Source organism: Nerophis ophidion, linkage group LG26 (assembly GCF_033978795.1).
Source record: "Nerophis ophidion isolate RoL-2023_Sa linkage group LG26, RoL_Noph_v1.0, whole genome shotgun sequence".
Classification (NCBI taxonomy): Eukaryota; Metazoa; Chordata; class Actinopteri; order Syngnathiformes; family Syngnathidae; genus Nerophis; species Nerophis ophidion.
The window spans coordinates 12,874,442-12,900,155 of record NC_084636.1 but is presented as its reverse complement, the minus strand read 5'-3'; the positions used below and the strand labels follow the sequence as shown (position 1 = coordinate 12,900,155).

Sequence of the window (25,714 nt, the reverse complement as noted above, 5' to 3'; positions counted from 1 at the left end):
TTTTTTTATTAATATTATATTATATTATCTGTGTACATTCAGTAAACGGCAGTGTCAGAATTCAGTGGAGTCCTGGGTCACTCGGTGGTCTGGTGCAGCTGCAGCGGCCTGGGCCGGAGTTTGGGATAGTTGGCATCTCCCTGCTCACAATGTCATATGTGGAAACCCACAAACCGTTAAACTAGAGCAGGGGTCACCAACCTTTTTGAAACCAAGAGCTACTTCTTGGGTACTGATTAATGCGAAGGGCTACCAGTTTGATACACACTTAAATAAATTGCCAGAAATGGCCAATTTGCTCAATTTACCTTTAATAGATAAATCTATATATATATATATTTTAAAAATGGGTCATTCCGTCGTACATTTTTTTTCCTTTTACGGAAGGTTTTTTTGTAGAGAATAAATGATTTAAAAAAACACTTTATTGAATGGTTTAAAAGTGTACAAAACAGGAAAAAAATGAAAATTTAATTTTGAAACATAGTTTATCTTCAATTTCGACTCTTTAAAATTCAAAATTCAACCAAAAAAAAAATGAAGGGAAAAACTAGCTAATTGGAATGTTTTTGAAAAAATTAAAAAAATAATTCATGGAACATCATTAGTAATTTTTCCTGATTAATATTCATATTTGAATTTTGTTTACATGTTTTAAATAGGTTAAAATCCAATCAGCACTTTGTTAGAATATATAACACATTGGACCAAGCTATATTTCTAAGAAAGACAAATCATCCATCCATCCATCCATTTCCTACCGCTTATTCCCTTTTGGGGTCGCGGGGGGCGCTGGCGCCTATCTCAGCTACAATCGGGCGGAAGGCGGGGTACACCCTGGACAAGTCGACACCTCATCGCAGGGACAAATCATTATTTCTTCTAAATTTTCCAGAACAAACATTTTAAAAGAAATTCAAAAGACTTTGAAATAAGATTTAAATTTGATTCTACAGATTTTCTAGATTTGCCAGAATTATTTTTTTGAATTTTAATCATAATCATCGATAAAACAGCAGCTAAAATGAAGAATTAAATTAAAATGTATTTATTATTCTTTACAATAAAAACATTAAATACTTGAACATTGGTTTAAATTGTCAGGAAAGAAAAGGAAGGAATTTAAAAGGTAAAAAGGTATATGTGTTTAAAAATCTTAAAATCATTTTTAAGGTTGTATTTTTTCTCTAAAATAGATTTTCTGAAAGTTGTAAGAAGCAAAGTAAAAAAATAAATGAATTTATTTAAACAAGTGAAGACCAAGTCTTTAAAATATTTTCTTGGATTTTTCTATTTAAGTTTTGTCTCTCTTGGAATTAAAAATGTCGAGCAAAGCCAGACCAGCTTGCTAGTAAATAAATAAAATTGAAAAAATAGAGGCAGCTCACTGGTAAGTGCTGCTATTTGAGTTATTTTTAGAACAGGCCAGCGGGCGACTCATCTGGTCCTTACGGGCTACCTGGTGCCCGCGGGCACCGCATTGGTGACCCCTGAACTAGAGGGAGTCGCACATACGAGTCAGGTAGCTTTTAATGAGGCTGTCAATGGTACTAGTGTCTGGCAGTGAGTCTGATGTGACAACAAAAAATGTACTCCTATTACCTTTCTGCTACTGGTATTCTAAATCTCTTCTTCCGTTCCGAGGCTGCAGAAACATCAATGCATTTAATAGTCACATTACAAATAAGGGTTACTTTTCCTGATTGTTACTTTAGTCTTACCCGATAGAGAAAGTAGCCTCTGCTCTGGATTCCAGCAGGTCCCTGAAGTTCAGCCTGTGCGGAAATAACCATTTAGTAAAAATAATAATAATATTAAAATGAATACATATTGAAAAATGTCAAGAACTTTATTGTCATACCGGCACACGAGACACATGAGATGGTACGACATTTAGTACCCAAGGTCCCAGATTTAGCCCATTGAGTACCATAAGAACAATAGTATGTGTACATGAAAAAAAAAAAGTTGTAAATACACAGTAACTTAAAAGGGTTGACTGAACCCTTTTAGGATTCGACGTAATCGGCACCCATGTTAACTAGCGACCCTAACGTAAAACAGTGGGCTGAACAGATTTTAAGGTAAGACGCAATCGGCGCCCATGTTAAGTAGCGAACCGTATCATAAAAGGGTTGGCTGAACAGCTATTAAGGTACGACGCAAATGGCGCCCATGTTAACTAGCGAACCGTAACTTAAAAGTTTTGGCCGAACATCTATTAAGGTACGATGCAATCGGCGCCCACGTTAACTAGTGAACTGTAACTTAAAATGGTTGGCTGAACAGCTATAAGGGTACGACGCAATCGGTGCCCATGTTAACTAGCGAACAGTAACTTAAAAGGGTTGTCTGAACAGGTATTAGGGTACGACGCAATCGGCGCCTATGTTAACTCTCGAACCGTAACTTAAAAGGGTAGGCTGAACAGCTATTAGGGTACGACGCAATCGGCGCCCATATTAACTACCGAACCGTAACTTAAAAGGGTTGGCTGAATAATTATAAGGACTATAAGGCGGGCAGGTCATCACTAATGTTGCCATAAGGCGTTTTGTGACAGTACACCTACTTTGAGACAAGAGCTATAGTGATTCATGCTTGGTCATGCTTTAAAGTCATATCCAACAATTGCGACAATGACTTTTTACCGTCAACTTAGTTTTGTTTTTTAATGATTTCTGCTGGTGGTGTGCCTCTGGATTTTTTCAACCCAAAAAATGGGCCTTGAATCAAAAAAGGTTGAAAAACACTGCTCTAAGACGCATCTGACAGCGCAATATACGTAAAAAAAATACGCAGAACGACCAAAAAATATAATTTATTACCCTCATTTTGCCCAAATCTTTATTATCGCAGAGAAATGGTGACTTTTGTGTAAAGGTTGTCAACTGTAATCGCTGTATGTACCACTCATGTATTATTCTAACTGGCCTTTCTTTTTTTGTAACATGCTAAGGGAAAACATTGTACTTTTGTAGAATCTCCCGGAAATAGTCCGAACCCACTATTTGGGAAGGACTGCAGTTTGCTCCCTCTTCTGATCACACAAATTGCAGTCTTCCTCACAATGTGATCCAACAAACAAGTTATTTTGTTGTGGTTTGCTCTCGACTAAGTCACACTCACTCACTTATTTGTTTTTTGTTTTTTGCGTCGACGTCTTGCAGGGATACTCGCACACAAAAACAAACCCTTTGCCTGCTATAATTTTCAACCACAATTACGCAGGGCTTGGGGAAAAAGGAACAGCTAATGCGGAGCAACATTACTACTGTACATGCAAACAATCATTGACCATCTGCTTCATGAACGTGGTACACAATATATAACACCATCACATCAGATGCAATAAGTAGGACGTCGTAGATAATGCAGCTGAGTGTTTTCCAGCGTCGTTATGGTATTATTTCATAAACTGGAGGGATACATACTCGCACTGACAGTCCTCTCTCGCTTCGGGTATGCAGATGAGAAACCAGATGCAGGAGAGGCTGTATAGGACTCTGATCAACACACAAACATAAAAATAAAGACATGTTAAAAAAACACTTTTTGTCATAGGCTAAAAATAGCTGCACGGTGGCCTAGTGGTTAGCATGTCGGCCTTCTGTGTGGAGTTTGCATGTTCTCATCGTGCTTGCTTTAGTTTTCTCCAAGTAGTTTGCAGGATGATGATCATGGCTGCTACCAATACAAAGATGTCAAAACTTGTTCCTGGTATCTGCTGCACCCATCTACTCTGCTGCTAATTGACATTGGATACGCCATATGCAATTAGCATTCGCGATATTACTTTGTTATTTTTACTTTGTTTAGTAAACAAAAAGTACAACTAACATGCATGTTACAATCAAACAACTCCTGTGTAATAAGTACAATACTCACTGTATAAACCAGGGGTGTCAAACTCATTTAATACCGGGGCCACATGGAGAAAAATCTACTCCCAAGTGGGCCGTACTGGTAAAATCACGGCACGATAACTTAGAAATAAAGACAACTTCAGATTGTTTTTTTAAGACAAGGACTTGGATTTGTTTTGCTTCTTCCACGCAAAGGATGATTTGCACAAGCGAGACGTGAATGTAAATACATATTGTTTTATTTAACACTGTAATTCAAAAACAGACAAAACAAAGTGCGCGCACAATGGCGGATAATAAACTAGACTACACTCCAAACAAAAACAGCAAAATGACATGACTATATACAAATAAACAAAATATATTATCTATGGCACAAAACAAATCAAAAACTTGCACTGAGGCATAAATACAAAAAGTCTTACGTGGCGTGGTCAAACAACAAACAGCGTGGCAAGGCATGAAGGTCGGCAAGGTAAGGTAGGTGTGTGGTCATGAGGGTAGGTAGAATTCAATACAATACATCCGGTAAAGTTGCCAGGCCGAGGAACAGAAAACATATGGCTTAAATACTAGCTGTGATTATGGAAAACAGGTGTGAGGGCTGAGGACCGGGGCGTTTTCTTTGTTTAAAAATAGAACAAGCACATTCGGAAAATGTACAAATCATAATGTTGTTGGGGGTTTTTTTACACTTACAATAGTATTCTACCTTTATTTGTCGTTATATATATTTTCTGAATACATGATTTGATAATGTTCATCAGTCAACTCATTGGTATTCAATCAAAATAAAAATAAAAACATCAAATGACAGTATGTTATAATTTGATCATTTTCCTCGACTGATGTACTAACATCATGAGGTTTATTTTCTACAAAAGTAGCATCATCTACAAAGATATAAAGAATTGCTATTGCGACATCCAGGGGACACATTTAGAACAGCAGTCTCTTTCATTCAAAACTTTCAGGTTAATTTTTATACTTTGCAAACTCATCCTGGGGGCCGGATAAAACCTGTTCGCGGACCAGATCCGGCCCTCGGGCCGTACGTTTGACACCCCTAGTGTAAACACTTTGTAGGACTCAACAAGCACATTTAACTTAATGGCACAGCCTGACTATTGTGTATAACAACTGGACAGCACACTTATTATCAACGTAGGGTTAAATGTTAAATTGTAAACAATATTTTATCAATAAACAAATTAAGATTTCTTATCACATGAACACAAAAAAAGGTACTGTTGATTTCCAGGTAAACTAGTAGACTCCAGTATTGGTCATACAAATGCTGATACTTCAAATTGTCATGATCTTTAAATGATTATACTTTTTATCACAATTATAATAAGCATGGAAAAAATTCTGTTTTCACTCATCAAAAACCCAAAAAAGGTTGTTCCGAGTTATGTCTTGGCTGAAAGATTTGTTCAAAATGATCAAAGTTACATTTTTTTTTCATCTGACATCACATGGACAAACATAAGACCTTCTGGAGGAAAGTTCTGTGGTCGGATGAAACAAAAATTGACCGGTTTGTCCGCAATACCCAGCAATATGTTTGGAGGAAAAAAAGGTGAGGCCTTTAATTCCAGGAACACCAATACTACCATCAAGCATGGTGTTGGTAGTATTTTGCTTTTGGCCTGTTTTGCTACCAATTGAACTGTTGCTTTACAGCAGGGGTAGGGAACCTATGGCTCTAGAGCCAGATGAGGCTCTTTTGATGACTGCATCTGGCTCTCAGATAAATCTTAGCTGGCATTGCTTAACATAATAAGTAATGAATAATTCCGCTGGTAATCACAGTGTTAAAAAATAACGTTCAAAAGATAAGACATTCTAATGCATTTTAATCCAAACATCCATTTTCTATCGCACCTGTTCAAAAAGTCGCATTAATGGTGAGAAGTATTATATTTATTATTGGTTAGGTTTAGAATAAGTGAATTATATTTATATATCGCTTTTTCTCTTGTGACTCAAAGCGCTTTACATTGAGAAACCCAATATTTAAGTTACATTTAAACTAGTGTGGTGGCACTGGGAGCAGGTGGGAAAAGTGTCTTGCCCAAGGACACAACGGCAGTGACTAGGATGGCGGAAGCGGGGATTGAACCTGGAACCCTCAAGTTGCTGGCACGGCCACTCTACCAACCGAGATGTACCGCCCCAATAACAAAGTTATTAAAAAGAATAAGAGACTTATTATTCTCTAAAAATATTGGTCTTACTTAAAAATGCATGCATTTAATTGTATTCAGTGTTGAAAAATATTTTATGGCTCTCACTGAAATACATTTTAAAATATTTGGCTTTCATGGCTCTCTCGGCCAAGAAGGTTCCCGACCCCTGCTTTACAGAGAGTAAATGGGAGAATGAAAAAGGAGGATTATCTGGGTCTTGGGCACAGTTGGGTGTTCCAACAGGATAATGACCCCAAACACATGTCAAAAGTGATAAAGGAATGGCTAAATCAGGCTCAAATTGTGAATGATATTTATATAGCGCATTTTCTCTAGTGACTCAAAGCGCTTTTACATAGTGAAACCCAATATCTAAGTTACATTTAAACCAGTGTGGGTGGTACTGGGAGCAGGTGGGTAAAGTGTCTTGCCCAAGGACACAACGGCAGTGACTCAGTTGGCAGAAGCGGGAATCGAACCTGCAACCCTCAAGTTGCTGGCACGGCCGCTCTACCAACCGAGCTATACCGCCCCAAATTAAGGATTTAGAATGGCTTTCCCAAAGTCCTGACTTAAATGTGTGGACAATGCTAAAGAAACAAGTCCATGTCAGAAAACCAACAAATTTAGCTGAACTGCACCAATTTTGTCAAGAGGAGTGGTCAAAAATTCAACCAGAGGATTGTGGATGGCTACCAAAAGCGCCTTATCGGCCAGACATGTAAGCAAATATTACCATTGCTGTATGTATACTTTTGACCCAGCAGATTTGCTCACATTTTCAGTAGACCCATAATAAATTCATAAAAGAACCAAACCTCATGAATGTTTTTTGTGACCAACAAGTATGTACTCCAATCAGTCCATCCCCAAAAAATAAGAGTTGTAGAAATTATCGGAAACTCAAAACAGCCATGACATTATGTTCTTTTTAAGTGTATGTAAACTTTTGACCACGACTGTATATTGACGAGGTTACTGTAGTTTTATCTGTTAGACAGTGCTCAATACCGGGGTAGAGCGGAATATTCTTAGGTCAGGGGAGAAACTCCCCTGAAGAGCAGGGAAACCTGTGAAACAGGATTGTAGGAATGAAATAGGTTTTGTGTTATTTCCTGACCCAACGGATATAATTTATATTGTAAATTTTGGATATCAGGCAACCCTAAGTCACTAATAACTTTGTAAAGGCATCATGTCATGAATGTGTTGTCCACTGTGTGGAAAATGACTTCTGCGCTTACCTGTTGGTTATTTCCCCGTTCTTTAAGCTCCTGAAAAAAAGAAAGAAAACATGTTTTATTTTAGCCTCAAACAGAAAGAAGAGTGTCACCTTTGACTTCTGAACGAGCATCAGGACGCAAATTTCCCCAAAGATGTCGGACACCTGGAAAAAGACGTCACGTAGTGAACAAGACAAAAGCGGAAACTCGGAACTTTGAGCCGGTTTGACGAACACCAACCTCGCTGGGGGCAAACTTGACGTCTGCCGAGAAGAAAGAGGAGCAGGCGGCGTCCATCTGTGGGGGGTTTTCCAGCAGGGGATGAAGAGGAACAGAGATGAAGAAGAAGAGATAGTAGGAGGAGAAAAGAAGATGCTGAGTACCTGGCTGAGAAGCTGCCTCTGATCTGCTGTGGCTTGTTGAAGAACGACTGGAGCGCCTGCAGCACAAGAAAATAAAGGTTCAACCTCAAGATTACTGTTGGAATAGTTATATCTAAATTATCACAAATCTTTGTGTTGAAATCAGTTCCCAGCGAGAAGACCAAAAGCTGTCTTTGGAACCTACCAAGAGTGAGGCTCGTAAAACTCCACTGTGTAGGGGGGAAGCAAGATGAAGGTGTTCCTGTTTCTTTCATGTATTATAATCTATAGAATGATTTTGTTTTAACCCGAGGACTATAATCCGGTCCAGACGACCTCCTTTTTCCGCTGTTTTACGAACGTCTCTGAACGCTTTTACGAACCTCTTCTTTGAACTGTTTGACAACCTTTTCTTTGAACTGTTTAAGACCTCGTCCTTTAGAAACAGCTGTGGTCATGTGGTCGGAGAAAGTCAAATAAAGAAGGAGGAGTACAATCTTTTGCCAGAGTGTGCTGAGATACTGTATAAGGGTACAGTGTATCGGCGACTCTCCTCAATATTGAGTCCAAATTGAGTTCTGTCTCTGTTTAATTCTTTGCCTCTTGTCTTGTTTAATAGATAGAGAGATAGATAGTACTTTATTGATTCCTTTAGGAGAGTTCCCTCAAATGTCATCAATGTTTGAACTTGACAATTACCTTGATGACAAAGCGCTTCTCTCGTCGTTTTCAGTTGATGATTTCTCTACACTGCAAAAAGTCAGTGTTCAAAAACTAGAAAAAAAAATACTAAAATTAGGGGTATTTTATTTGAACTAAGAAAAGTTATCTGCATAGAACAAGAAAAGTTGGCTTAAATGATAAAATGATAAATGGGTTGTACTTGTATAGCGCTTTTCTACCTTCAAGGTACTCAAAGCGCTTTGACACTACTTCCACATTTACCCATTCACACACACACACACACACACACACACACACACACACACACACACACACACACACACACACACACACACACACACACACACACACACACACACACACACTGACACAGGGAGCTGCCATGCAAGGCACTAACCAGCACTCATCAGGAGCAAGGGTGAAGTGTCTTGCTCAGGACACAACGGACGTGACGAGGTCTGTACTAGGTGGGGATTGAACCAGGGACCCTCGGGTTTCGCACAGCCACTCTTCCACTGCGCCACGCCGGCTTGTCAAGACTTTCCAAAACCAATAAAATTAGCTAACCTTAATGAACCTAAAAATACCTTAAAGTATATTTTCACTAATAACAAGTGCACTTTTCTTGGTACAAAAAAAGACACCTTTTTGCTCAATATGTTGAAAAATATTCTTAAATTAGGTAAATACTAGTGACATTATCTTGACATAATGATATGCGCTCGGCATCATGATTTTTTTTTCATGCTTGAAGTAAGAAATTATCACTTTAAAAAAGTAGTTTTATACATGTGAGTGTTAATGACACAGTTGATATTCTACTTTCAAGCATTTTTTACTCAGTATAGGTCATAACATCTCAGCAACAAGCTGTAATGTCTTACTAAGATCATTTAGGACCAAAACCCTTCAAACAAGTAAAAGACTCTAACATAAAATCTGCTGAGTGAGGAGAATTATCTTATCAGACAGAAAATAAGCAAATATCACCCTTATTTGAGATATTAAATTTTACTTAGATTTCAGTTTTTGCAGTGTCGGAGTCCAACAGCTGTTACTTTAGGACAGTGTTTTTCAACCTTTTGGTTGACAAACAGTGCTTTAGAACACAGACTTATCATGTCGATTGGCAAAAATACTCCTGTTCGTGTTGACAAGAAAAAATAAGGCCATTGGACGCAGCTGACAGCCCGACTGCCAACGCAAAGATCCCTTTGACACCCGAGAAGCGTGTCACGCCATGAGCCGTCAGTCAAAGTCGACACACATCACATGTGTCTAATATCATGGATGGATCAGATATTATCTGCAGTATCGCATAGACATTGGAGCAAGATGTTGGATGAAGGATGGAGGTTTACCGATGCATGAATAAATAATGGAAGGATGAATTGGCTGAATGAAGCCAACCCTCGCCTTCACCAAAAAAATATTAAACTTTATTATTTATGTGCAAAGATTGTTATACGCTTTACCTTATATTTATTTTGATGCATGTTTTGTACTAAAAGCTACTTCATAATGAATGTTCTCCTGCCTTCCCTTTAATTGTGTGCCTGCATTTTCCCTGTTGTGCTTATTTTTTCAGTTCCCTCTTACTCGGCGAGGGGCGGACCTTGAGGCACACCTGCTGCTAATCAGTTCTTGGCAAAGAGAGATGTGCCTCGCTGGTTATTGTTTCCTGTGTCTTCCACGTCGCATGCATTTACGGGACCGCCAAGTCAGGGTACGTTTTTTTTTCGCCTTTATTATTCATCTAACCTCCGTGTGTTTGTTTTCTGTCCTCCCTGAGGTGGAGGAGGTATCTATTGTGGACTTTTCCATTACTCCCCTTGCCGACCTCTGAGGTTCCTTCTTATTGACTATGTCTTATGGTGTGCGTTTCGGCCCCATCACCCTTTGTTACCCGTTTTGGACTCAATTAAAGACTCTCCTTGTCTTGATTCCATCTTGCCTGCCGTCTCAGCATTCTGGGGTCAATACCTTGACCAAGTCCTTAACACAAGAAATTAAACAAGGAGTGATTAATCAATCATGATCTGTAATTAATCTTTTTTTTTTTAAATCTCACCTAACAAAAGCAGAGAAAAGCCCTCAACCTGAGATATTTTCTTTTAAATGTGTTACATTACTAATAAGATGGGAATTTAAACTGAAAAGTGGATTTATAAAGTAATTGTTTTTTGCAGATTTAAACAGATGTCTGTTTTATTCACGGATTCAAAACATCAGATCCATAGAAAGTGTTGAAATTAACGCATCAAAAAGAGTAAGTATAATTTTAACATGTAATAATTGACTTAATTGTAATTAACGCGATAATTTGAAAACCCTAATTAATTAATAAAATTAAAAAACAGAAATGCTGATTATCGGTCCTGCTAGACACCGAGCTCTATTTAATAATACAACTGTAACATTTGACAACCAAATAATTAAACAAGGTGACTCGGTAAAAAATCTGGGTATTATCTTCGACCCAACTCTCTCCTTTGAGTCGCACATTAAAAGCGTTACTAAAACGGCCTTCTTTCATCTCTGTAATATCGCTAAAATTCGCTCCATTTTGTCTACTAAAGACGCTGAGATCATTATCCATGCGTTTGTTACGTCTCGTCCCGATTACTGTAACGCATTATTTTCGGGTCTCCCCATGTCTAGCATTAAACGATTACAGTTGGTACAAATTGCTTCTGCTAGACTTTTGACAAGAACAAGAAAGTTTGATCATATTACGCCTGTACTGGCTCACCTGCACTGGCTTCCTGTGCACTTAAGATGTGACTTTAAGGTTTTACTACTTACGTATAAAATACTACACGGTCTAGCTCCATCCTATCTTGCCGATTGTATTGTACCTTATGTCCCAGCAAGAAATCTGTGTTCAAAGGACTCCGGCTTATTAGTGATTCCCAAAGCTCAATAAAAGTCTGCGGGCTATAGAGCGTTTTCCGTTCGGGCTCCAGTACTCTGGAATGCCCTCCCGGTAACAGTTCGAGATGCTACCTCAGTAGAAGCATTTAAGTCTCACCTTAAAACTCATTTGTATACTCTAGCCTTTAAATAGACCTCCTTTTTAGACCAGTTGATCTGCCGCTTCTTTTCTTTTTCTCCTCTGTCCCACTCTCCCTTGTGGAGGGGGTCCGGTCCGATGACCATGGATGAAGTACTGGCTGTCCAGAGTCGAGACCCAGGATGGACCGCTCGCCTGTGTATCGGTTGGGGACATCTCTACGCTGCTGATCCGCCTCCGCTTGGGATGGTTTCCTGTGGACGGGACTCTCGCTGCTGTCTTGGATCCGCTTTGAACTGAACTCTCGCGGCTGTGTTGGAGCCACTATGGATTGAACTTTCACAGTATCATGTTAGACCCGCTCGTCATCCATTGCTTTCGGTCCCCTAGAGGGGGGGGGTTGCCCACATTTGAGGTCCTCTCCAAGGTTTTTCATATTCATCATTGTCACTGGCGTCCCACTGGGTGTGAGTTTTCCTTGCCCTTATGTGGGTTCTTCCGAGGATGTCGTAGTCGTAATGGTTTGTACAGTCCTTTGAGACATTTGTGATTTAGGGCTATATAAATAAACATTGATTGATTGATTGATTCGTTTATTCACAAGAAATGGGGTCCCCCATGGAACGCGGGGCCCTACGCACAGCATGTGATCTGCGTATAAGGAGGGGCGGCTCTGGTTATAGAAATGAATGGGTGGATAAATGAGTCTATTTGTTGGATGGGTGGTATTATACACAAGGATTCTATGCGATTGTTTAGGGTAGGGGTCTCAGCAACACGGCCCGCGATACGTTATTTTCCGGCCCCCACCTTTATATGAAAGTTTAATGTCAGTGCGGCCTGCGAGTTTTATATGAATGGCGCTTGACAGCGTTGTGTTATTTGGGTCCAAAATACCTCTTTCATCGTTCTGGGTTGCCAACCCCTGCGTTAGTGGAAAAGCGGTAAATGAGTGAAAGCGACAGAGACGTTGCTATGGAGACAAGGGTTTTCTTACGTGCCTGGCTGCAGTCGCACCCCGACACCTGTCCATCAGTAATAACAGTCCCCGATAACCTGGACAAATACAAACCGGTATTTGTTTTTTTATTGTTTAATTGGCATTGCCTCACACAATGAACACTACATATATTTATTTCTATATGATGCCGTATAACACTCCGGGGGGCGTCACTTTTTTGCCCTAGCTATCCCTATATTATCCGCCAATCGCCGTGTAGCTGTAGGGAGGAAAAGCGGAACGACACGCATTGCGGAAATAACATTCGAATATATTGCACAACCCCAAACATGTCTTTTTCCAAGCTTACAGTGAAGAGAAAGGTTTGTGATGAGCAAAGACAATTTCAGGAAAAGTGAGAGATGCAGTATTTCGTTGTTGAGCACAGATGCATGTGTCTTATTTGCACAGAGAAAAACAATTTTTTAAAGAAATCTTTTCTTGCGGCCCAGCCTCACCCAGACAGTGGTAAATTGAGTTTGAGACCCCAGGTTTAGGGCCACTTTGCACATGATAATGGCAACCGATCACTTAAGTAACTGAACATCACCTTGGTCGTCAACTTGCTCTACTTTGATGGACTAAATACCCTCAATTGAAGAGTTCAGACGCAAAAAGGATTATCTCCATTTTCATTGCTTTGAGTCAATTTGAAAAATGCACATTTAACACAAAAATTGTATTTGGACCATTTTGTACAAATCTCTCAGCAAAAACATAACTCGGAACAACATTTTGGGGTTTTTGATGAGTGAAACAGATCTTTTTTTTTTTTTTCAAAGGAATGCTTTTTCCATCACTGTAATGCAGGGGTGTCAAACTCAAATACAGAGTGGGCCAACATTTAAAAAACTAAACAAAGCCATCGGCCAAAATTGAACAAATTAAGCTTTTAATAGGACCTAAACAAGTTTTGGAATGAATATTGAACAAGCAAAGCTTATGTTACTTTATAGTGACATGCAAAATCGAGTTTCAAATAATAATAATAATAATTAGAAAAACATCAATGGCATATCAAATAAAATTTGAATAAAAATGTAATGCCTCTTTTCTATTTGCGGCCCTCTGAGGTAAGTATCAAAATAAACTTTTTCCAAAGGCTAATAATACATTTGAAAATAAAATAACAATAATGAATGAATCAAACATTCAAGTAGCCAGAGAAAGTGCAAGAATAAAAACATTAATTATTGCTCAGTTTGCTAAACTGATTTGCTTTAACACCGAATATAAAACAAGCAACGCTTATATAACTTAACAGTGCAAAATCAACTTTCAAAAAACAAATGATAGAATATCAATGGCATATTAAATAAAATGAAAATTTAAAAAATGGTGGTAGCGGGACGAAGGGGGAGGGGTGTATAGTGTAGCGTCTCGGAAGAGTTAGTGCTGCAAGGGGTTCAGGGTATTTGTTCTGTTGTGTTTATGTTGCGAATTTTCTCCCGAAATGTATTTGTCATTCTTGTTTGGTGTGGGCTCACTGTGTGGCGCATATTTGTAACAGTGTTAAAGATGTTTACACGGCCACCTTCAGTATGAGTGTTGACCAAGTATGCGTTGCATTCATAGCGGTGCGTGAAAGCCGCATATATTATGTGACTGGGCTGGCACGCTGTTTGTAGGGAGGAAAAGAGGACATGACGACAGGTTGTAGAGTACGATAAAGGCAGGGTCCTCAATATTGTTGTCCGGGTGGAAATCGGGAGAAATTCGGGAGAATGGTTGCCCCCGGGAGATTTTCGAGAGTGGCACTGAAATTCGGGAGTCTTCTGGGGGAAATCGGGAGGGTTGGCAAGTAAGAGTATTAGCGGTGAATGCGGTGTTACAGCGGTACCATTGCTGTATAATACCGGTGGGCCAGCTCTAATGTTAATTTGATATTGCCTTAAGGGCCGAATTAAATTACACGGCGGGCCAAATTTGGCCCGCGAGCCAGAGTTTGAAACCCATGCTGTAGTGAATCAATTTGATCCCAATAAACAGCTTTTTTAGGTGTTTCCTGGACGCGGCGGGCTCGGGGTTTACATTGACCGCTGCAGTATGACATCATCACATTGACATCTGCATTACAAGACAACAACAGCAGATTAAACCCATGATTCAGTTCATAATTGCGGAGTGTAGTGGTTATATATGAATCCTGTACGTTATGTACACAGGCAGTAGACAGCATTTTTCCCTCCGCACGTTGTCGACGCTTCTTGCTCATGGGCCGCTCAAATTTATCACGATACTGAAATTTTTTGCCTCACTGATTTCATCAAAGTTACTCATTATCGATGCTTTTGCCTTGATCCGTCACCCTGGTCATGGCATGATTTGGGTTTGGTAGTTTTTCCTGTTTTTGTCTGTTCCCTAGGTCAGTGGTTCTCAAATGGGGGTAACGCGTACCCCTGGGGGTACTTGAAGGTATGCCAAGGGGTACGTGAGATTTTTTTTAAATATTCTAAAAATAGCAACAATTCAAAAATCCTTTATAAATATATTCATTGAATAAGCTGGCGGAGCTTCTAAAACTTGTAGATCATCTTCCTTATATTCAGGATCAACAATATAAGGTTCTGGATCATCATTTTGCCCAAAGTAATCGTTTCTGTCTCTCACAAAATCTGCAAAACTTTTGTATTGTTGTTGGTGGGGAAGGGATCTGCTTCAACAATTAGTTTCCTCAGTTCCCAAACGTATATTGATTGTTGTTAAAAGACAAGGTGATGTAACAGAGTGGTGAACATGTCCTTTCCGAACTACTTTGGCACTAGTTGCAGCCATGAAATTCTAAGTAAATATTTTTTATTTGCAAAAATAAATAAAGCTTAAGAGTTTGAACATCAAACGGCTTGTCTTTGTAGTGCATTCAATTGAATATGGGTTTAAAAGAATTTGCAAATCATTGTATTCCGTTTATATTTACATCTAACACAATTTCCCAACTGATATGGAAACTGGTGTTTCCAGACGATAAAGTTCGCAACTTTTGGTCGCTAATAAAAAAGCCTTGCCTGTACCGGAGGTAGCAGACGAAGTGTGCGTGACGTCACTGGTTGTAGGGCTCCTCACATCCCCACATTGTTTATAATCATAGCCACCAGCAGCAAGAACAATTCGGACATAGAAAGCGACAATTTCCCCATTAATTTGAGCGAGGATGAAAGATTTGTGGATGAGGAAAGTTAGAGTGAAGCACTAAAAAAACAAAAAAGAAAAGGCGACGGTAGTGTGAGCGATTCAGATGTTATTAAACACATTTACTAGGATGATTCTGGAAAATCCCTTATCTGCTTATTGTGTTAATAGTGTTTTAGTGAGATTATAAAGTCATACCTGAAAGTTGGAGGGCTGCGATGAACGCCAGAGTCTCTGAGAGAAGCCGAGGAGCCAAGCTCACAGCTGCCTTTTTGACAGCTGCAGGAGGAAGTCGCATAATCCACTCAAGTCTCCGGTAAGAGCCGACTTAATATCACAATTTTCCCATCCAAAAACTTGTTGGTTGACGTAGAGAAACATATTTGCTTGACCGCTCTGTGTTAAAGCTTCACAAAGAACAAAGAAACACCGGCTGTGTTTCGGTTGCTAAAGGCAGCTGCAATCCACCGCTTTCCACCAACAGCATTGTTCTTTATAGTCTCCATTATTAATTGAACAAATTGCAAAAGATTCAGCAACACAGATGTCCAAAATACTGTGTAATTATGCGATGAAAAGAGACGACTTTTAGCCGTGAGTGGTGCTGGGCTGACATGTCCGCTCCAACCAATAACGTCACAAGCACGCGACGTTTTCAACAGGATACCTCGCGGGAATTTTTAAATTGCAATTTAGTAAACTACACCGGCCGTATTGGCAAGTGTTGCAATGTTAATATTTCATCATTGATATATAAACTATCAGACTGCGTGGACGGTAGTAGTGGGTTTCAGTAGGCCTTTAAGTTAAAGTACCACTGATAGTCACACACACACTAGGTGTGTTGAAATTTGTCCTGCATTTGACCCATCCCCTTGTTCACCCCCTGGGAGGTGAGGGGAGCAGTAAGTAGCAGCGGTGGCTGCGCTTGGGAATCATTTTTGGTGATTCAACCCCCAATTCCAACCCTTGATGCTGAGTGCCAAGCAGGGAGGTAATAGGTCCCATTTTTATAGTCTTTGGTGTGACATCTTACAAAAAAGTATTTAGTTACAGTTACAAATTACTCCTCCCAAAAAGTAAGTGCGTTTGCTCAGTTACCTAATTGTAAGAGTAATTTGTTACTCAGCAAAGTAATCTTTTTTTTTTCATTTTGTTATTTTATACGCTACTACGTTCGATAACATATTTGATTGTCAAAGATGTTTTTATTAACTGATGGAAGAATAAAAATGCAGTATTTTAGAACATTTTACATTTATTTTAACTCACTAGATTACAGTGTACCGTATGATATGCATTGAAAGAATAGTGTATAAAAAATATTCTGTAAAGTAATGAAAGTAAAAAACACAATATGGTACAAAAATTCTAAAATTAGACACAAAAGAGCATTTGGCCTTTAAGTAGTGCAATTTTCTGCACCTGTATACCAAAATACAGCCCGAAAGAACTGTAGATAAAACTGTTAGTAAGTTTGGTGCAAATAAATGACAAATAAATGTTTAAAACTGTTCCAGAATCACATTTTCTTACAACAAAATTGCACCAGAAAGGATCCGCTGACATCGCGCCCGGACACGTCCCCCCTCACGCTGAGCGCAGTACACCCACGCAGCGACAAGCCTGCACTCGATTGTCAATCTGCACACCTGGTATTCATGAGGGCGATCTGGATTAAAGACCAGTGGACCCAAGGATCGGCGCAGGAACTTAGTTTACATGGTGTACTGTAAGCGACTGCTTTATGCTCGATTCTTGTTTCCTCTCCGCGGCTTGACTTGTCCCCTTGTCTTCTCCTGTGTCCCCGCAATACCCTCTGTTGCCTGGTAAGTGAGTTGTGCGTCTCACTTTTCCCCGGATCTCCTTCTGTCCTCTGACTGCCTCCCTCGTTCCTCGACTCCTCTCTCGCCCCTGGACTCTGATGCCTCTCTCTCGCCCCTTATCCCCGGCCTGCCTCACGGACTGCCTCGTTCCTCGTATCTCGTTCAACACTTTGGTAACACACACTTCAGTTAAATTCGACACATAGTCTTACACCATTCACACTCTTGAGTTTTGTCACACTTCATTTCCTTAGTTTATCAGCTAGTTGTGTTTATTATTCTTATTACATATAACGACTATATGTATAATAAATTATTGAACATTACTACCCTCTGGTGTCTGTTTGCCATCACCCCCTCAGTCCTCCCTACGTTTCATAACAGAGTCAAGTTGTTGCAAAGAAAAGAAAAGACTCCAATATTTGGAGACTATAGTTATTGCTATCCTTCTTTGTGGGGACATTGTTGATTGCCAAGTCATGTACGGATGTACTTTGTGGACGCCGTCTTTTCTCCACACGCTGCAAGTTTTTGCTGTCGTCCAGCATTCTGTTTCTGTTTACTTTGTAGCCAGTTCAGTTTTACTTTTGTTTTGCACAGCCATCCCTATGCTTCAATGCCTTTTCCTTTCCCCTTTGTTCATTTTTGGTTTAAGCGTTACATACCTTTTGCATATTGGGTTCACACCAAACCCTCCTCATCTCACCCAACACAATCCGACTTCAACAAAGCAGTTAACTACCTGCTGCCACAAGGATTGTACGGTATACCGATATTAGTATAGTACCGCGATACTAATGAATCATATTCGGTACTATATCGCCTCTGAAATGTACTTACAAGCAGACGGAGTGTGTAGACAGAAAAGGGAGAACGGACACATTTTGGTGTAAAAACTAAAGATAAATGTGAAGTTATAACACTGAAATGACCTGAGGAAGAGGTGCTTTATGACATAGCGAGCTAGCTACCAGCTAACATCCATCCGCCGTCAGCACTGATGTAGCTACTTCTAAATCACTAATCCTGGTCTCTATGGTGACAAATAAAGTAAGTTTCTTACAAGTATCATCCCAGTAGGACGAGGAATAGCTAAACATACTTCACTACACACCGTAGCTCTCCGGCATCACAATGTAAACAAATGCCATTGGTGGATCTACACCAGGGGTCGGCAACCTAAAATGTTGAAAGAGCCATATTGGACCAAAAATACAAAAACAAATATGTCTGGGGCCCCCCAAAAATAAAAGCCATATTACATACAGATAGTGTGTCATGAGATATAAATTGAATTAAGAGGACTTAAAGGAAACCAAATGACCTCAAAAATAGCTACAAATGAGGCATAATGATGCAAAATGTACATATAGCTAGCCTAAATAGCATGTTAGCATCGATAAGCTTGCAGTCATGCAGTGACCAAATATGTCTGATTATCCCTCCACACAAGTCAATAACATCAACAAAACTCACCTTTGTGCATTCGTGCACAACATTAAAAGTTTGGTGGAAAAAATGAGACGGAAAAAGAAGTGGCATAAAACATGGCTTTGAAAGTCAGAGAAAGTTATACATGTAAACAAACTAGGATGAGTTCAAGGAGCGCCAAAATTAGTAGGACAAAACATCGCTCGCCAAAAACTCGACGCAGTGAAGCATGTTTAATAAAAACAGTGTGCTTTATAACAATTAGGGAGGTCTTTGTCATGTTTCTCCTCCTACAGAAACCCTATTAAAACAAAAAATATATATTTTAATATTTTTTTAACCTCATCTTTTTCCGTTTTTCATACATTTTTGAAAAAGCTCCAGAGAGCCACGGGTTGCTGACCCCCGATCTACACCTAACATCCACTGTAAGGATATCAAGTACAGGCACATATCTAGTCGATATTATTATGATTACGACAATATTTTTTGGCATCACAACATCTTTTTTTTTTAATGTATATTATGTTTATAAACTCAGTAAATATGTCCCTCGACACATGAGGACTTTGAATATGACCAATGTATGATACTGTAACTGCTTGGTATCGGATCGATAACCAAATTTGTGGTATCATCCAAAACTAATGTAAAGTATCAAACAATTGAAGAATAAGTGATTATTACATGTTAACAGAAGTGAAGACAGAACATGTTAAAAGAGCAAGTAAGCAGATATTAACAGTAAATGAACAAGTAGAATAACAATTAATTTCCTACCACTTGTCCTTAATAATGTTGACAAAATAATAGAATAAATTATACAATATGTAACTCCATACGTCAGCAGACCAATTACGAGTCTTTGTTTGTTTACTTACTACCAAAAGACAAGTTGTCTTGTACGTTCATTTTTTATTTAAGGGCTTAACTGCAATAAGAAACATATGTTTAATGTACCTTAAGATTTTTTGTTAAAACAAAGCCAATAATGCAATTTTTTGTGGTGCCCATTATTTAGAAAGTACCGAAAAGTATCGAAATAATTGAAGTACCGGTACCAAAATATTGGTATCGTTACAACACTAGCTGCCACCAACTGACGTTGAATATTACATGGTTACGCTGCCGAGCTCTACACAGCACAGACACCAAGGAAAGGCACATTATTTGCAGATTATAATTATTGATTTGCGAAAATTATTTTCTTGACTAACTAGGTGAAATTGCATCATTTTCCACGGCACACCAGACAATATCTCACGGCACACTAGTGTGCCGGGAAATACAGTCTGGTGTGCCGTGGGAGAATATGTAATTTGATCTAATTGGGATAAAAATAATTTTTGCAAACCAGCAATTATAATCCGCAAATGTGTCTGCACTGTCTAGAGCTCGGCAGTGTAACCATGTAATACTTTTTCATATCAGTAGGTGGCAGCAGGTAGCTAATTGCTTTGTAGATTTATGTCGTGATCACAATATGCAGACGACAGCGGGAGGCAGCGTTAGGGTAAAAAGGTATCTAACGCTTAAACCAAAAATAAACAAAAGGCAAGTGCCACTGAGAAAAGCCATTGAAGCTTAGGGATGGGCTATGCAAAATGAAAGTAAAACTGAACTGGCTGCAAAGTAAACAAAAACAGAATGCTGGACGACAGCAAAGACTTACGACGTGTGGAGCAGATGGCGTCCACAAAGTACATCCGTACATGACATGACAACCAACAATGTCCCCACAAAGAAGGATACCGTCCGCATAACTTGAACAGTCTTGATTGCGAAAATAAAGCAGGTGCGGGGAATAGCCTTCAAGGAAGACATGAAACTTCTCCAGGAAAATACCAACAAAACAGAAACAAAACACCAAAAATAGGAGCGCAAGACAATAACTGAAACACTACACAAAAGAAAACAGCAACAAACTTCAAATAAGTCACAGCATGATATGACAGGTGGTGACAGTACACCTACTTTGAGACAAGAGCTATAGTGATGCATGCTTGGTTATGGTTTCAAGTCGGCCTCCTTCTCCCTTGTGGGAGGGGGAGGGGGCACAGGTCCGGTGGCCATGGATGAAGTGCTGGCTGTCTAGAGTCGGGACCCGGGTTGAACCGCTCACCTGTGCATCGGTTGGGGACATCTCTGCGCTGCTGACCCGTCTCCGCTCGGGATGATCTGGACTCTGGACTCTCACTATTATGTTGGATCCACTATGGACTGCACTTTCACAATATTATGCTAGACCCACTCGACGTCCATTGCATCCGGTCTCCCCTAGAGGGGGCGGAGGGAAGGGGTCACCCACCTCTGCGGTCCTCTTTAAGGTTTATCATAGTCATTCTCATTGACATCTTTCTGGGTTGTGAATTTTTCCTTGCCCTTATGTGGGATCTGAACGGAGGATGTCGTTGTGGCTTGTGCAGCCCTTTGAGACACTTGTGATTTAGGGCTATATAAATAAACATTGATTGATTGATTGATATCCAACACTTACAAGAACACATTTTTACTGTCAATATCGGCTGCCGAGTTGAACATTTTTCTAATGTTTTCTGCTGGTGGTGTGCCTCCGGATTTTTTCAGTGAAAAATGTTAGATCCACTATAGACTGGATTTTCACTATTATGTTCGATCCACTATGGACTGGACTTTCGCAATATTATGCTAGACCCACTCGACGTCCTTTGCATCCGGTCTCCCCTAGAAGGGGGGTTCACCCACATCTGCGGTTCTCTCCAAAGTTTCTCATATAGTCAATCTCATTGACATCCCACTGGTTTGTGAGTTTTTCCTTGCCCTTATGTGGGATCTGAACCGAGGATGTCGTTGTGGCTTGTGCAGCCCTTTGAGACACTTGTGATTTAGGGAAGTGGTTCTCAAATGGGGTACACGTACCCCTGGGGGTACTTGAAGGTATGCCAAGGGGTACGTGAGATTTTTTTTAAAACATTCTAAAAATAGCAACAATTCAAAAATCTTTTATAAATATATTTATTGAATAATACTTCAACAAAATATGAATGTAAGTTCATAAACTGTGAAAAGAAATGCAACAATGCAATATTCAGTGTTGACAGCTCGATTTTTTTGTGGTCATGTTCCAAAAATATTGATGGTAAAGATTTCTTTTTTTGTGAATAAATGTTTAGAATTAAGTTAATGAATTCAGATGGATCTCTTTTACAATCCCCAAAGAAGGCACTTTAAGTTTATGATTACTTCTATGTGTAGAAATCTTTATTTATAATTGAATCACTTGTTTATTTTTCAAAAGTTTTTAGTTATTTTCACAACTTTTTTTTCTAAATAGTTCAAGAAAGACCACTACAAATTAGCAATATTTTGCACTGTTATACAATTTAATAAATCAGAAACTGATGACATAGTGCTGTATTTTACTTCTTTATCTCTTTTTTTCCACCAAAAATGCTTTGCTCTGATTAGGGGGTACTTGAATTAAAAAAATGTCCACAGGGGGTACATCACTGAAAAAAACATTGATTGATTGATTGATTGATATCCAACACTTGCAAGAACGACTTTTTACTGTCAATATCGGCTGCTAAGGTACTTTTTTTTTTTTTCTGCTGATGGTGTGCCTCTGGATTTTTTTCAGTGAAAAATAAAATGTGACTTGGCTTAAAAAAGGTTGCTGTAAAATTCCTAAAGTATAAGAATTTAACTTTTTGAATGGAACTACCGAAAATATTTTTTCAAAGAAATATTCCAAGTTAATGAGATGCCTTTACCACTGAAAAATAAAATAAAATACCAGTTTCAAGAAAAAATACATGACAAGTGCGCGCATTGTTATCACGTGACATCAACCGGTATAACAATTAATTAAACAAACTCAACAGAAGGAAAAAGTTTGCAAAAGACTTACTGTGACAAAGTGGGACGACGAGGAGCAGCGAGGCTGCGAGGCTGATGGACGCCAGGCTGAGAGGATTCATGATTCCTGCGCTCCACTTCGCGTTGTTTCTGCTGCTGGAGGCTTCGCGCCGCACCGAAGAGTTTTGGTACTGACTCTGGTTCTGAGTCTGGTTCGTCATGTTTCCTCTTGCCCGCGCCCCCGGTATGTATATGTGAGAGTTGGGAGCCCGGAGTCAGACAAATACGAACGTGCATTGTTGGATTGCGTCACCGCAGGCCCACGCGTGGAAACTGGAAAGGGGACGGGATTGGACGAGAACGTTGCATTGGGCGTGCGGGCGTCTTCGTGGCATCTGTGGTGGACAGAACATTAGGTACACTAATAGGCGCCGATCCCCGTGGGTGACTTGGGGCCCGAGGACCCACGTGGGATTGATGGCAAATTTGGTCTCTCCACCAAGCAAAAACTGCGCCTGTTTTGGGTTTTGTACTAAAGCAGGTGTCAGGGATGTTTGTTGTTGTTTTTGAACCCCGAGATGCAGAGAGGGAGGCAGGCATGGAGTGAGCAAACATGATTTAATAAAGATACTAAGACAAAATCAAACAAAGGGTTCAAACCAAAAGCGCGCACGTGGGCGGATAACAAACAAAAGTCCCTTTAGCATAGAAGCAAACAAGAAACAAAACAGAACTTTAGCATGGAAGCTAGAGGATAACAAACAGAAAAACTGGAAATAGCTAATGGCTAACAAAAACAGCTTACCGCTACGACGACCAGGACAAGATGTAGCACGACAGGCAACAGCTGAAATGATGCCAGACACGACAGGTAGCAAAGACACAAGAGTGACATGAGGCAACGACAATACAATACAATACAATGATCCAGCAAGTGACACAAGACAAAGCAGGTACATATAGGAGCAGGCTGATTGGCAACGGGTGTGGCCAGGTGCCAATCAGCCGCAGCTGAGGAGGAACACAGCACTCAGGGAACAAGACAGGAAGCTGACAAAATAAGAGCACTAGACACGAACTGAAGACAGGAGACACCACACACAGAGGAAACAGACAAATGCAGAGGAAAAAACTAAAACACAGACAAACTGTCAGGGGAAAGCTTGACAGCAGGGGTGTCCAAAGTGCGGCCCGGGGGCCATTTGCGGCCCGCAGCGAATCGTTTACCGGACCGCTACACATTCTGCAAAAATGGAAAAGTGATAGTATTGCAAAAATTTAAAAAAACATTTTAAAAAAGTGGAATGAGGTGAGGGCTTCACGGTGGAAGAGGGGTTAGTGCGCCTGCCTCACAATACGAAGGTCCTGGGTTCAATCCCAGACTCGAGATGTTTCTGTGTGGAGTTTGCATGTTCTCCCCGTGAATGCGTGGGTTCCCTGCGGGTACTCCGGCTTCCTCCCACTTCCAAAAACATGCACCTGGGGATAGGTTGATTGGCAACACTAAATTGGCCCTAGTGTGTGAATGTTGTCTGTCTATCTGTGTTGGCCCTGCGATGAGGTGGCGACTTGTCCATGGTGTACCCCGCCTTCCGCCCGATTGTAACTGATATAGGCGCCAGCGCCCCCCGCAACCCCAAAAGGGAATAAGCGGTAGAAAATGGATGGATGGATGGAATGAGGTGAAATCTAATGAGGAAAAAGTGGCAATGTTGACACAAAGCTGCCATGCAGGCAGTTTTTTTTCCCCTTTTGTCTTTATTTTTTATTTTTTTCCATTGCTCAAAAAAAAGGACAATAAAAATTGTTATAGTGAATTATTACTTCAACATTATCACTTTAAAATGTTTTATGTGGAAAAAATATTGCATATGTTGTGTGGTTGCCATATAAAAACATCAAGTTTTGACAAAAGAGCATAAAACAAACAAAATAATAGTTCAAACTGAAAACCGAAAGATATATCGGAAGTTGAGCTTGAAATTTAAGTGTTAAAAGTAAAAAAAAAAATAATAATAATAAAAGTGCATCACTTTATGAGTGGGGAACCTTTCGGATCTCAAATATTTTTAGTAGGATTTTATTTAACTTTCACTGTGATTAATCAAAAAGATTAAATTATTAAAATCTATGGTGTCCTGCATTATTGATCTTTGAGGGCTTTAATTCTTAAATAAAGGAACTCTCCTGAAGGAATCAATAAAGTACTATCTATCTATCTATTTATCCATCTAAATACTGCATATTTCAGTTTTACTATAAAAAACAAAGTTGTCTTTGACAGAAAAGGCATAAAACCCTATTTGTTTTACTTTATATCAACCTCAAGTTGATATAGAGATTTACTGTAAGCATTAAATAAAAAATAATAAGAGTAGTTTGACTTTTTTTTTAACATTTTAGTGACTGAGACCCACTATGCTCCCCAGGAGCCCTAAGGATTAATAAAAAAAATCCATGTATTTTGAAAAATATCAAAATGGGTCACGCATGCCGAAATTTTTCCATGTGCGGCCCTCTGTGGAAAAAGTTTTGACACGCCTAATCTTACAACGTTTGGGTAATCTCACCCACCTCTGCTCATAACTATTTTTTTTTTCATTTTTCAGTTGAAAAAACACTTCAGATATTCAGAGTTTGCAACCATTCAATCTCATATTTACCATGTGAACAACATACACTATATTGCCGAAAGTATTTGGCCACCTGCCTTGACTCACGTATGAACTTGAAGTGCCATCCCATTCCTAACCCATAGGGTTCAATATGATGTGGGTCCACCGTTTGCAGCTATTACAGCTTCAACTCTTCTGGGAAGGCTGTCCACAAGGATGCGGAGTTTGTTTCTAGGAATTTTCCACCATTCTTTCGAAATCGCATTGGTGAGGTCACACACTGATGTTGGTCAAGAAGGCCTGGCTCTCAGTCTCCCAAAAATTTTCTATCTGGTTAATGTTAGGACTCTGTGCAGGCCAGTCAAGTTCATCCAGACTAGGCTCTGTCATCCATGTCTTTATGGACCTTGCTTTGTGCACCTGTGCACAGTCATGTTGGAAGAGGAAGGGGCCTGCTCCAAACTGTTCCCACAAGGTTGGGAGCATGGAATTGTCCAACAGGTTTTGGTATCGTGGAGCATTCAAAGTTCCTTTCA

General features: G+C 39.7%; 1 protein-coding gene across 2 annotated transcripts; it reads right to left on the bottom strand.

Annotated features, from left to right (window-relative positions):
• nmu (neuromedin U) lies at nucleotides 1-22,956 on the bottom strand. 2 transcript variants are annotated; one of them, XM_061888242.1, is made up of 9 exons: nucleotides 22,616-22,955; nucleotides 7,665-7,720; nucleotides 7,522-7,578; nucleotides 7,392-7,445; nucleotides 7,303-7,332; nucleotides 3,435-3,506; nucleotides 1,722-1,775; nucleotides 1,603-1,645; nucleotides 1-143 (listed from the first exon to the last, which is right to left on the bottom strand). In XM_061888242.1, exons 1-8 carry the CDS (start codon nucleotides 22,782-22,784, stop codon nucleotides 1,610-1,612), a joined length of 528 nt encoding a protein of 175 aa, XP_061744226.1. In that variant the 5' UTR covers nucleotides 22,785-22,955; the 3' UTR covers nucleotides 1-143; nucleotides 1,603-1,609. The 2 variants fall into 2 exon arrangements, with proteins under 2 accessions (XP_061744226.1, XP_061744227.1); XM_061888243.1 differs by having other exon boundaries at nucleotides 7-140; nucleotides 22,616-22,956.
• Between the last annotated feature and the right edge of the window lie 2,758 nt (nucleotides 22,957-25,714).

Bases quoted from the DNA above. Each gene is read 5' to 3' on its own strand.
- nmu (XM_061888243.1), bottom strand. From the start codon at position 22,784: ATGACGAACCAGACTCAGAACCAGAGTCAGTACCAAAACTCTTCGGTG. The intron at 7,446-7,521 runs GTTGGTGTTCGT...GTCTTTTTCCAG, and splicing joins TCAAGTTTGCCCCCAGCGAG to GTGTCCGACATCTTTGGGGA. The intron at 1,646-1,721 runs GTAAGACTAAAG...ATGTTTCTGCAG, and splicing joins GAGGCTACTTTCTCTATCGG to CCTCGGAACGGAAGAAGAGA.